The 14,007-nt window shown below is 49.3% G+C and overlaps 1 protein-coding gene across 1 annotated transcript; it reads left to right on the top strand.

The window, feature by feature from the left end:
• Positions 1 to 2,743: 2,743 nt before the first annotated feature.
• LOC119321063 (60S ribosomal protein L29-1-like) lies at positions 2,744 to 3,560 on the top strand. Its single transcript, XM_037594912.1, has 2 exons — positions 2,744 to 2,890; positions 3,525 to 3,560. Exons 1-2 carry the CDS (start codon positions 2,765 to 2,767, stop codon positions 3,558 to 3,560), a joined length of 162 nt encoding a protein of 53 aa, XP_037450809.1. The 5' UTR covers positions 2,744 to 2,764.
• The last annotated feature ends 10,447 nt before the right edge of the window (positions 3,561 to 14,007 follow it).

Below are 14,007 nucleotides of genomic sequence, written 5' to 3'. Positions count from 1 at the left end.
TTCACAAAAAAACCTCATTTGGGGCACTCGGAAAATGGAAAATGAATTTTCCGTGCAAAGAAAATGAAAAATCCCTTAGGGAACATTGTTTGGAATTCCAAGATGCACCCTTATGCACAATATGAGATCATTTGAACAGACTATGCCATCAATGTGGCCATAAGATTGATCATTTGGCTTGAAAGCCATGAATCTTCACGCATGATAGCTCATTTTTTAGAACACTTTTTTGAAATAATTGTCGTATTACAAGTTTATTATTTTCCCTGGAAACTTGGTCACATATAATGACATTATGCGAAGGTTTTGCAATTTTTTGATTTTTTTTAATTTTTTATGCCCGTTTCAAAATGCGGTCAAAACGGTGGGAATGACCGTTCCTAGCTAGTGGTTGAATCTTGGAATTTTTTTGTGTTTCTGTGATTAAATAGATATTTATGTACCTAGAAATGATTTTTGGAAAAAAATAAAGAGCAAACTATGAGGCAGCTGCAGTTCAAATTTGACCCGCTTCCAGCTGAATCGGCGGGAATTTGTCTTTTTCACCAGAGGTAGATCAAAACTTTTGACACCCAACCATTTTGTCAATTGTGAATTAAATATGGCCTAGTATTCGATAAAATTGATTTGGTCCAATTTTGCAACAAATATTTGATAGGTCCTTCACAAAAAAACCTCCTTTGGGGCACTCGGAAAATGGAAACTGAATTTATCGTGCAAAGAAAATGAAAACTCCCTTAGGCAACATTTTTTGGAATTCCAAGATGCACCCTTATGCACAATATGAGATCATTTGAACAGACTATGCCATGAATGTGGCCATAAGATTGAGCATTTGGGTTGAAAGCCATGCATCTTCATACTTGATAGCTCGTTTCTGAGAATATTTTTTAAAAGTAATTGCCGTATTACAAGTTTATAATTTTTGCTGGTAACTTGGCCACATATAATGACACAATGCGAAGGTTTTGCAATTTTTTCATTTTTTTGAAATTTTTATGCCTGTTTCAAAATGCGGTCAAAACGGCGGCAATAACCGTTCCTAGCTAGTGGTTGAATCTTGGAAAACTTTTTGTGTTTCTGTGATTAAATAGATACTTATGTACCTATAAAGGATTTTTGGAAAAAATAAAGAGCAAACTACGAGGCAGCCGCACTTCAAATTTGACGCAGTTCCAACTGAATCGGCGGATATTTGTCTTTTTCACTAGAGGTGGATCAAAACTTTTTACACCCAACCATTTGGTCAATTGTGCATTAAATATGTCCTAGTATTTTAGAAAATTGATTTGGTAAAATTTTGAAATAAATATTTGGTAGGTCCTTCACAAAAAAACTCATTTTGGACATTCAAAAAATGGAAAATGTTTTTTTTGCCAAAAAACTCATTTCTCATGACATATTTTTAAAGATATTTATCTTATTTAATGTTTGTTACTTTTCCTGAAAACTTATTCACATTTGGTGACACAATGAGAAGGTTTTTCATTTTATTTTTGAATTTTCTCACGTCATAAAATAGCTAATATGATTTTAACACGCTATTTTTAGTCAACTAGGACCAATTTAAATGGTCATAACGTGGTACTGCATTCTGATTGGTCCGTGGACATCTCACGCGGATCGTGCATGGAACACCGTCGGGTGCTCGTGGATCCAACGGCAGTCCTCGGCCCACCATACCAACCCCAAGACCACCTAAGCCGAAACCCTAGCTCTACTCGTGGACGTTTTCCATCCACCCCCCCCCCCGCCTCCTTTCTTTCTCTGCCTCCTTTCTTTCTCTGCCCTCGCTCCCTCATGCACCCACAATCCCTCCCCCAAAACCCTTGCTGCCGCCACCTACGCCTCTTGTTCCGGCGGGCCTCGCCGGCGCGTAGCCCAGATCCGAGCTCCCGTGCCTCCGCTCTTCCCTCCCCTCCGGCCAGATCCGCCTCTCGCGTCCCCGGTAGCTCATCCCCAACCCCTTCCCACGTCTAGGATTTCGAGGGTGGCGTTCCCACCAATTCCGGCGTGGCGGCGGCGACTGTGCTTCACCCTCTTCGATGCCCACCAACCTAGCCGCATGGCACAGCCATGGCCATGGCGGCGGCCAGATCCACCCCCTCCCTCATCTCCTTGCTGCCGCCACCTCCTCCCCGTCCTGCAACGGCGCATCCCGCCACCACCTCCTTCCTCGATGCATCCCACAGCGACGCCCATCGCGTCCCGCAGATGCCGTCCCTCTCCCTCAATCCCCACCGCGTTCCCCAATCCCCACCCCTACCAAAATCTTCCCCATCTCCCCCGGCTAATCCTCCTCCTGTCCGTGTCCCCTTCCCCACCCTGCTCCCAGATCACACTGCGCGCCGCCCCTGACCGCCGCGGGAACCCCACCCCGCCACCCATGAGGCCCGACCCCCTAGGGGCCCAGCCAAGATGGTGCTCGCGTAGCTGGGTGGGAGCATCTCCCGCGCTCTCGCGCAGATGAGCAATGCCAGGGTCGACGAGAAGGTGCTCGGGGAGTGCCTCAACGAGATCTCCCGTGCACTCCTGCAGTCCGACGTCCGGAAGATCGTCAACCTCGATACCCTCGCTGCCGGCACCAACAAGCAGCACATCATATAGCAGGTCCCGCCCACTCCACCTCCCTCAATTCATTTCCTGTGCTAATTCGATCGAGGGACTGGTCGGGAGGAGGCTGATGCCCTTGTGTTTTTCCTGCTGCAGGCCGTCTTCAGGGAGCTCTGTAACATGCTGGATCCAATTGAAGAACCACACGGAGATGCAGCAGCAGAAGGGATCGGAGATGGCCGAGTCGAAGAACCACACGGCGCATAACCAGTCGTACAAGGCGCACAGGAACGGCATCAAGAAGCCCAAGCGCCAGCGCCAGGCCTCCACCAAGGGGGGGTACGTTCATCCTCGCTCGTCCACGGCCCCTGAGATCCATAACTAATCTCTATTCTGTTGTTCCTTACGTTCTGGCTCAGATTTGCTATTTTTGTCATGGATAACTGTTTTTCAAATTGGTTTAGTTAGTTTATTTCCTGCAAGTATCTGTAATCATGCTAGAAATATGAATCTATTATGGAAAAATTGAAGTACCAGCCTGAAATCTAAGGTAGCATTGTTCGATTCTAGTGCATGGGATTGATAGGTTGTTCAAATCTATTGTAATTTTGGATAATTGTTGGGGTCAATAGTTAGCGCTATGTCAAAATGGGTCATTTATTACTGGATGAAACTGCATTATGTGTAAGAATCGAGGCCCTTTGTTCAGTTTTCTCCTATAGTTTAGTTATTATTCCATAGATTTGATGTGGACTAGAACTGCAGTGCCCAATCATGCTGGCTGTGCTGAGCAAATCTTGAGATCTTGTGTATGTATATTACCACATTATGTTTCTTTTGTCCCTTCTATTCCTTAATACTGAGTGGTAGGAATCTAATACTGAGTGGCTTGGGAGTTTAGCCTGTGAAATATTTGTGATTCCTGTTTGTCCACGCCTACTTATATATGCCTCTTTATTGTTCCCTTCTAGATGGACCCGAAGTTCCCGATGAACCCAAGGTACTAGTTCCATGCTGATTTGTAGACAGATAAAAACAGGATGCTGAATAAGTGCAAGATGGAGGAGAGGCTCATCGGCGTCTCTGAGGAGACCACCACCGGCGTCAAGCAGATGCAGGAGTCTGGCACTCTCCTGTTCCACGCCATCAATGTCACCAAGAGCAAGGTATACTTCCATTCTTCCCATTTTTACAGAGTTTCAGATCTGATTTTGTAGTTCTTGGAAGTTGCTGTAGTTCTTGCTAGTTAGTGGCATCGAGCCCTAGTCTGTTGCTTGTGATTTTGATGGAATGTACCTTATTGGTTCTTGCTGAAGATTTATTGTACTATCTAATGGTATAGCTTTTGTGATATGTATTGTTATATTGGTAGAATAGACAACCTAGATTTACACGCAGGATCTAAAGACCAAGAGGAGCTAGTATAAGATATCAAATTTACTTGCAAAATAGGGGCTATTAATTATAGTTTTATTTTGGTCTGCAATTGCATACACGGACATTTGTGTGCTCTCCTGTATGATCTCAAGTGAGATGGAATTTGTACACTAGTTGTTCCGGCGGTGCTTCTGCTTTGCCTAGAACTGTTAGTGCATTTGAATGGTGCATTAGTTCGTTGTTTCTGATGGTGCTCCTGCTTTGCCTATTGGAAAATGAAATGTTTCTGAAACTTCAACTTGCATCTAATGCAGTGCTTCTGTTTTTGAACTTAACTTGCATCTAAACAGAGGCAACTCTGCCGTTTTCGAAAATATTAAACATTTGAAATTGACTTTCAGGATAGCATAGCAGTATTGATTCACATGGTTCGAATTATGTTGAAAGCACCGCAACTATGGTTCACATTTGTAGGTGGTGGTATAAGTTACTGTATTTGTAGGTGGTGGCACTATAAGTAAGCAATGGTCTCCAACCACTTTGAGGTTGTTATTCTCTGTTTTGGAAATATATTCATTCTGGGATGCCATGTTTTTTCTTGCTGATGTTATTCTCTGTTTTGGAAATATATTCAGTTTGGGAATGCCATGTTACACTGACACAAATTATTAGTTTGGTCCTTGTCTGATTAAGTTGTTGCATACTATCTTCATCTCCCCTGCCTCCCTCTGATTCCTCGTGTGTTTGCTTTGGGTGGAGGTTGCTTTGATCTGTAGAAGCTGCTGCAGCTGCAGGTGGACAAGGAATCCCTCATGGCTGCTGCTGCACTACAGTCTACTTTTCATTTTTTGAACAAGATGTATTAATGTTAAGTTGACATTACTGTTGCCTTGAGCTACATACACTTACTAACATAGATCCTGGTATCCTGTTGTTTACTGTAAGACTTGCTGTTTAGTTCTCTTTGTAGGTTATGAGATATGGTCCTGGAGAGATATCGTTAGCAAACTGGAAGGGCTGCAACAAAATCCAATCGGCAGCATGGCAGTGGTCTCTGAATATTCAGCGATTCCTTTTTTGTTTGGCCTTCTTGTAGGTATGCACATAAGTGGAAATTGTAGTGTATATTAGTAGTCGCTGGAGCTGTGATGGTGATCTTTCTATTGACTGGCTGTCATTTGTTATGATAATGTGATGAAGATGTAACTGCAACAAATGATGTATGATTGTATAGTGAAACAAATGTTGCTTTGATAGCAAAATTGAAAAAAATTGAATTGTTTCTCTGTCGTCCAGTCCTTTGAATTAGCAGGCTGAAAATATTGATGGGCTGGAAGAGGCCTTAGCCCAAACAATATTTGACAAAAAAATGAAAGGAAAAACGTCTTAAAAAATTTAAAAAGTTAAATGGACCACAAAAAGGCTGAGGCCCAGAAAAATGGAAGAAGCTCAGAAAAAAGGCTGGTCCAAAAGAATAAATGGCTGTTGGGCTTGGTCCATGAAGCTAACAAAAAATTCATAGGAAAAAAATATAAATGGGCTGAATTAATGGGCTTGGCCCATGTAAAACACTGAATTGGACCGGGCTGATTCTTGTGCCACATAAGATTGCCACGTCGAAGGCCTACGTGGCCTGGGGAGGTTGCTAGTGACCAAAACAAAATAGTAGGCATATTTTGGTCGTAAACGTCTACGACCTTCTCACAGAGAAGGTCATTAATTTTAGTTTACGACTGCCAGCTTTTAACCTTCTCTTTTTGGTCACAAAAAGGTCGCAAATGAAAAAGAATGACCTTTTAATGACCAATAGTCAAGGTCACAAGTTGACATATTTCTTGTAGTGAAGGTTGGGATAACAATTTTCACGTCCCCTTGAGTTCGAAATGATATTTACCTTGAAGGTACATTGTCGGTGTCAAAACCGGCGGATCTCGGGTAGGGGGTCCCGAACTGTGCGTCTAGGCGGATGGTAACAGGAGACAAGGGACACGATGTTTTTACCCAGGTTCGGGCCCTCTCGATGGAGGTAAAACCCTACTCCTGCTTGATTGATATTGATGATATGGGTAGTACAAGAGTGGATCTACCACGAGATCAAGGAGGCGAAACCCTAGAAGCTAGCCTATGATATGATTGTTGTTCATCCTATGGACTAAAACCCTCCGGTTTATATAGACACCGGAGAGGGCTAGGGTTACACAGGGTCGGTTACAATGGTAGGAGATCTACATATCCGTATTGCCAAGCTTGCCTTCCACGCCAAGGAAAGTCCCATACGGACATGGGACGAAGTCTTCAATCTTGTATCTTCATAGTCTTGGAGTCCGGCCAATGATGATAGTTCGGCTATCCAGACACCCCCTAGTCCAGGACTCCCTCAGTAGCCCCTGAACCAGGCTTCAATGACTACGAGTCCGGCACGCATATTGTCTTCGGCATTGCAAGGCGGGTTCCTCCTTCGAATAATTCATAGAAGATTGTGAACACCAGGATAGTGTCCGGCTCTACAAAATAAATACCACATACCACCGTAGAGAGAATAATATTTACACAAGTTCCATCTGCTGACGTATTTTGTGGCGTGATGTCACACAACAACCAAGCCTTTACTCAAATCATTTTTATTATACCGCCTCAGCGCATTTAGCGAAGCGGTTTCCTTGGCACGTCTTGTTCCGGGATTCCCCTTATTCCGGGATTCCCATCAATACGGACGTGGGTAACCCAACCACGCCATTGATTGCGGTGCTTGGGAGATAAGCGAGTTTTACCAGGCCGGTGGGGCGCATAGTTTCGTCCGCCCATATATAAGGGGATGAGGATCCACCTTTTTACCTGCGCCTTCTTCCTCCTTTGCTGATCCATCTCCGCGCACTCGAGCTCCAGCGCCCAAGTCCGCACATCTCACCTCAACCTTCTCCGACCATGTCCGGAGCGGGAGGCAAGTGGATGGCCTCCTCCGTCACAGAGGGGCACATCAAGAAGCTGTGCAGCGCCGGATATTTGTCCAGCGATATCGCGCACCGGCTCCCCGACGAGGGGCAGCTCATCCCCACCCCCGGGCCCCATGAGAGGGTGGTATTCCTTCCCCATTTCCTCCGTGGACTAGGCTTCCCACTCCACCCCTTTGTCTGGGAGCTCATGTTCTACTATGGCCTGGATTTCCATGATCTGGCCCTGAATTTCATCCTCAACATCTCGACGTTTATCGTCGTGTGCGAGGCCTTCCTCTGCATCCAGCCCCACTTCGGCTTGTGGCTCAAGACCTTCAACGTCAAGCCGAAGGTTGTGAAGGGCAGCCAAGAGGATTGCGGAGGCGCCATGGTGGGCAAGATGCCCAACGTCACTTGGCTCGAGGGTGCCTTCGTGGAAACCATCAAAGGGTGGCAATCGGGGTGGTTCTACATCACCGAGCTGTGTGACCCTAAATGGGCAGCGGTCCCCGAATTCAGATCTGGCATCCCCACGCGGCTCACTTCCTGGAAGGAGAAGGGCCTGCTGTGGGGTAGTTCGGAAGAGCTGACCGGACTCTAGTCCTGTCTCCAAACCCTGGTGAACAAGAAGCTCAAGCTTGTCAACGTGATCCAGGTCATGCTCGTCCGCCAGATTCTCCCCTGCCAACAGCGGGACTTTAATTTGTGGGAGTTTGATCCGGCACAGCACCGGACCTTGAGCGGGCTCTTCGACACTATGTACGAAGATGCCTGGAGGGTGCTGTTCAAGGGCGCCGAAGCTCCCGCATCCGCTACCAAAGATCGCGGATTTAGCTCGCAGCGTCCGGCTGGCGAGGTAAGCCATGTTATCCTTTATGGGACACTTGCTTTTCATAGTTTGACTTTATGCGGGATCTAAACTCCCAACACCTTTAACAGGCCTGGCAAGAGACGTCCGGACAGGTTAACTGTCCGGCTCCCCTTCCAGAAGACCCAGCTGATGCCCGTCTAACAGGGCTGCTGGTCCCGGCACTTTACGTAGTGCCGAAGAAGAAGGCCAAGAAGAAGGCCACGGGAACCCAAAGGAGTTCCCGGCGTCAGGTGGTATCGGATTCATCGTCCGATGACTCTGAGGCGGATTCCTCCCACAAGAACGAGGAGGAGAAGAAAGAGGCCTCTCCCCCAGCGGGGGGAGAGAGGAAGAGGAAGGCCTCCCCAACGAGGGAGGCCGAAGGGTCCAAGAAGGGAAGGACCCTTCACCCGGACTATTCCGCCAATGTTGGCGACGGCGACGAGGAGTGGCCCTCAAGGGCCAAGCCCCTGGCGAGATTGTAAGTATCCAGACTCCCGAATAACATTATAATTTTTCTTTTTGCCACATGGTGTCTTTCTAACGCCGCATACAACCATGTAGTCCGCCCAAGGATGATCTTCCCTCTTCGTCGAGCGGGTCCTTGGGTACGTCGGATGTGGATAGTACTTCACTTCCGACCACCTCCACCCCCCGCGACGCTCACGACGCCGAGGTGGCATCCCAGAAAGGGACCCACCAGGAAGAGGAGGCCCCGGAGGTGCCGCAGGGCAACCTCCCGGACTTTGTGCCGGACTCGGCACCGGAACCTGCAGTGGTTCCGGAGTCCGGCGGGCGGCCCCTTCGTAAGAAGGGCAAGACTGTGACGCTAGCGGCCTCCGTCCAACCGGAGGCGCCGGATACTTTGCTGGAGGCGCTCAACGGCGCTTCCATCAAAGAGGGACACTGCACTGTCATGAGTGCGGTGATTCAGAAGGTTCAACTCGCCAAAAGCGGGCTGACCAAAGCCTGCAGCAGCCTTCTAACAGGCTTTGAGGTAAGAATTTTAATATATGTAAAATGGTACCGCATAGACAGTAGCCCCTGATGCTCGGTTCGGTGTTCGGAAATAAAAACCGGACTGAGGATCTAAAAAGATATACACAGGAGTCTTAAAATATGTCAATATGGGAATGCAGGCTGCGCTGCTAACCTCTGCCACACTGACTGCGGAGGTCAATGCTTTGAAGCAAAGCCTCGAGTGGTCCGAGAGCGAGCTCGACCATGCCTAGAAGCAGCTCGAGGACAAGGAAGGTGAGTAACACCTTATTAAAGTTGTACCTTAGAGAAAAGGATTTGGTTGCAAGAGGAATGACAAGGATAACGTGGGTACTCCAGGGGCTACGAACGAGGTGGCGACCCTGAAGGAGGCGGTGTCCACGACCGAACGCAATGTGGCCGTGGAACGCGCTGGGCGAGAGAAGCAGGAGGCGCAGGTGGTGGAGGTACAGCAAGAGCTCCAGGCTCTCGTGGAAAAACACGAGAGTTTGGAGCGTGACTCGAAGACTTGAGAGTCCGAGCTTGCATCGGCTCTTGAGAGTGCCAAGGCCGCTAAGGCCGAAGCCCACAAGGTCCTCCAGGAAATCGAGGCATTTAAGAAGATAGCGGCGGGTAAGGCATTCTTCATGCAAAGCAAGCATGTAAATGTGAATTACCTGTTACTTACCCAAATTCGGAGCTCTCCAGGAGCGTTCGCAGATCTGCCTCGTAGCGTGTCCGATGCTGCCGCTTTCTACAGAGCCGAGGAGGGGATCTCGACAGAGAAGGTGTTCTGGTCTCAGTATGCTGAGGCCGGACATCCAGTGCCCCTTAGCGACCAGCTAAAGCAGCTGGTCGAGCTCCACAAGGTGGCCGAACAGGCCATGAAGGGCCTCATAGTTCGGCTGTGGCCCAAAGAGGCCATGCCTGGGAGCTACTTCGGCCTGGTGCGGCGGCTGGTGGGCGCTTGTCCATGGGTTGAGGTCATCAAGCAATCCACCTGTATTGAAGGTGCCCGTCGGGCCCTTGCCCGTGCCAAGGTGCACTGGGGCAAGATGGATGCTGAGAAGCTTGTGACAGACGCGCCACCGCCGGGCAAGGAGTATCGCACGCCCGAGATGTATTATAAGGGTGTCCTGAAGGGTGCCCGCATTATTGCGGGTGAGTGCTCCAAAGATGTAATATTTGAGTAGACTCGCATTTTGTTATCCTGTGCGCTGAAAACTTTCTTCGTGTGCGCTAAGCAATGCTTGTTAATTTAAAATGTTACCTTCTGTGCGGCCGTTTATCAAATCTGAGAGATGGCAAGTCGTCGGCTTCAGCCCTCATGCCGCGAGTGCTGGGGTGTTCGGGATAAACTTGAGCGCTCTTGTTCCCATTTTTGGGTCCATCTAGGGAGGCGCTCAACACAACGAATGAGGCAACCGGACTTATAATGCTTGAACACTCTCACTTAGCCATAGAATTCTATAATTTTAAATTTCGGCGAAGCCCCTAGAGTTCGGAAGGCCGAATTCGGGGCGCTATCCACGCCTAGGCCGGACGAAGCCGGTTCCTCGCTCTAAGCGGCATAAGTCTTTAGGGACTCGAAAAAACCTCTCGAACAGCAACCGGCTCTCGCCTCATCATGACGGTCAGTTTTAGCTTTCTCCACTGAGGTGCTCGCCCAGCTCAACTGGGGCACAATCGCAGTGGTTCTCCCAGCGCTACCTTAGCCGATATAACGGAACATAAGGTACCAAAACATGGGAGCCGGGCAAACCCAACTATTGACCCAAGAAATGATTCGGAGCCGATGCATATAATGCTATAAGTTCGGGGTGCCGCACTTGTGAAAGTGTTCGGACTTATCACACCATAATGTGGGGAACTTAAGCCCCTGGTGTATTTAGCCGTACCAAAGTGTACGGATGCAACATGTCATAAATTAACATATGTATAAGAAGGGAATGCAATTATAGGCAAAAAAGCGGTGCATTGTTTATTCAAGAAATACTGCCATGAATGCAGAACGATACAAATAGTGCGATAAGCAAGGGGTGGGACTATTAAACATGTCCCCCTCCAGGAGTACGCTGCGGAATGGTGTATAAAACAGATTTAATGCTCGTAATGGAGACCACCTGGATACTCGTCGTAGCCTTTCTCCTTCCATGTCTGTTGCATCGTGAGTTCGGCAGGTCTACTGCCGGACAGGGCCTCTAGTAAATGGGGTCCTATGGATGAGAAAAAAGGATGACACACTTGTGAGCCCCTGGTGTGGTTGAGCCGCACTCTGGGCCTGTCGTGGTCGTGCCCCTCCCCCCTATGCCCATGGTATCTCCAGAGCGTAATGATGTACGCGAAGTACTGGTCTTGCAATTTTGCAAGGGCTGGGGTTGGGGCCGCATTGCTATGCGTGCTCGGAATGTGCCAGGTGGTCTTGTTGTAGGTTACTCAGGGCGCGTTTGGCAGTGTCCGGTCGCTTAACGACCGGACTCAAGAATTGCCTTAAGAGGCTGCTCTGTACTTCTGCCGCGAGAGCCGCTGTATGCTCCTCCGTTCAGAGAGAGCGTTCAGTGTTTCCGTTGACCGTGATGACTCCTCGAGGGCTTGGCATCTTGAGCTTGAGGTATGCGTAGTGCGGCACCGCGTTGAACTTTGCAAACGCGGTCCGTCTGAGCATAGCATGATAGCCGCTGCGGAACGGAACTATGTCGAAGATTAACTCCTCGCTTCGGAAGTTATCCGGGGATCCGAAGACCACTTCTAGTGTAACTAAGCCTGTACAATTGGCCTCTACACCTGATATGATGCCTTTGAAGGTCGTCTTTGTGGGTTTAATCCTTGAGGGGTCTATGCCCATCTTGCGCACTGTATCCTGATAAAGCAAGTTCAGGCTGTTGCCGCCATCCATCAGGACTCTGGTGAGGTGAAATCCATCGACGATTGGGTCTAGAACCAATGCGGCGAATCCGCCGTGGCGGATGCTGGTGGGTTGGTCACTTCGATCAAAAGTGATCGGGCAGGAGGACCATGGGTTGAACTTTGGGGCGACTGGCTCCATCGCGTATACGTCCCTGAGTGCACGCTTCCCCTCCCTTTTGGGTATGTGGGTTGCATATATCATGCTCACCGTCCGCACTTGTGGGGAGAAACCCTTCTGTCCTCTATTGTTCGGCGGTCGGGTCTCTTCCTCGTCATCGCTATGCAGCCCCTTGTCATTGTTTTCGGCAATTAGCTTGCCTGCCTGCTTGAATACAGAATAGTCCCTGTTGGTGTGATTAGCTGGCTTTTCGGGGGTGTCGTGTATCTCGCACGAGCGGTCGAGTATTCAGTCCAAATTGGACGGACGCGGAGTAGTTCTTTTGAATGCCTTTTTCCGCTGACCGGGTTTGGAGCCTCTGAATCCGGCATTGACTACCGTATCCTCAGTATTGTCGCCTTTAATGTGGCGTTTGTGCTTGTTGCGACGCGACCTGCCGTTGCAGTCCTTGGTATCCGGACTGCCAGAATTTTTGCTGAGGTTGTTGCTGCGGGCTAGCCAGCTGTCCTCTCCCGCGCAAAAGTAGGTCATGAGTGATGTGAGGGCTACCATGGATTTCGGCTTTTCCTGTCCCAGGTGCCTGGCAAGCCACTCGTCGCGGATGTTATGTTTGAAGGCCGCGAGGGCCTCCGCATCCGGACAGTCGACGATTTGATTTTTCTTGGTTAAGAACCGTGCCCAGAATTGTCTGGCCAACTCGTTTGGCTGCTGAATTATATGGCTTAGGTCATCAGCGTCTGGTAGTCGCACATACGTGCCCTGGAAGTTATCAAGGAATGTGGCTTCCAGGTCCTCCCAACACCCAATTGATTCTGCTGGCAAGCTGTTAAGACAATGCCGAGCTGGCCCTTTAAGCTTGAGTGGGAGGTATTTGATGGCGTGGAGATCATCACCGCGGGCCATGTGGATATGAAGGAGATAGTCTTCGATCCAAACCGCGGGGTCTGTTGTGCCATCGTAGGATTCAATATTCACGGGTTTAAACCCTTCGGGGATTTGATGATCCATTACTTCATCTGTGAAGCATAGTGGGTGTGCGGCGCCTCTGTATTGGGCTATATCACGACGTAGCTCAAACGAGCTTTGTCTACTGTGTTCGGCCCGGCCGGACTTGCTGTATCCGGCGCGACGGTTGTCGTCGCGTATCGTGGGGTACCCACGTGATCTGTAGATCGATCTTGATTGACTTGCCTTATCCTCCAATATGTCTCACAAGTCCGTCGCATACTCCCGTGGTTTTGTGCTTTTCGAGCGATGCCGGGGTACGGTTTTAGTGGAGGGCCTAGAGGCCTCTCTGTCGCGGCCACGAGGTGGCCGGTCAGCCGTATTGTGCGCTGGTGATGTAGGTTTATATGCTTCCTACTCTAATCGGGGGAGCAGCTTGCGTTTGGGGTAGCTTTTGGAGCGGCGTTCGAGTTCGTGCTCTTCGGCCGCAAGGACTTCAGTCCATCCGTCGGCTAGCAGATTTTGATCAGCTCTAAGCTGTTGCTGCTTTTTCTTGAGGCTGCTTGCCGTGGCCATAAGCCTGCGTTTAAAGAGCTCTTGTTCGACGGGATCCTCAGGCACGACGAATTCGTCGTTGTCGAGGCTTGCCTCGTCTCTAGAGGGAGGCATGTAATTATCATCCTCTACCTCTTCGTCTGCCGCTCTCTCATGAGGGCTGGCTTCGCCGTCCTCCTGTGCTGAATCTTGCTGGAGGGGGTTGTCTTCGGCACTATCTGGGGTGTTATTATCTCTGGTGCCGGAATCTCCATTCTTGTTGTGGCGGGATTTAGAGCGGTGCCGCTGACGCCGGCGCTTAGGCTATTTCTTGGAGGGGTCTTCCTCCGCTGTTCCCTCGCCATTCCCATCCTTTGGGATATCCACCATGTATATGTCGTATGATGAGGTGGCTTTCCAGTGCCCAGTAGGCGCTGGTTCTTGGTCGTCTCCGGCATCGTCGTCCATACCGTCGATGTCTTCGGAGTCGAAGTCTAGCATGTCGGTTAGGTCGTCGACAGTGGCTACAAAGTGGGTGGTGGGTGGGCTTTGAATTTCTTCGTCGTCCGCATCCCAACCATCCTGACCGTGATCCGGCCAGGGCTCTCCTGATAACGAGAGATACTTTAGCGAATTCAGGATGTCGCCAAAAGGCGAGTGCTGAAAGATGTCCACAGCGGTGAACTCCATTATCGGTGCCCAATCGGATTCGATTGGTAGGGGCGTGGGAGGTTCGGAGTCCGGCGAGGAGTCTGGAACCTCGGAGTCACGAGTTTTACAAGGGACAGGGTTGGTATTCGGCTCCATCTCCG

Source organism: Triticum dicoccoides, chromosome 6B (assembly GCF_002162155.2).
Source record: "Triticum dicoccoides isolate Atlit2015 ecotype Zavitan chromosome 6B, WEW_v2.0, whole genome shotgun sequence".
NCBI lineage: Eukaryota > Viridiplantae > Streptophyta > Magnoliopsida > Poales > Poaceae > Triticum > Triticum dicoccoides.
The sequence above is the reverse complement of the archived record's forward strand: the minus strand, read 5'-3'. Positions and strand labels throughout refer to the sequence as shown.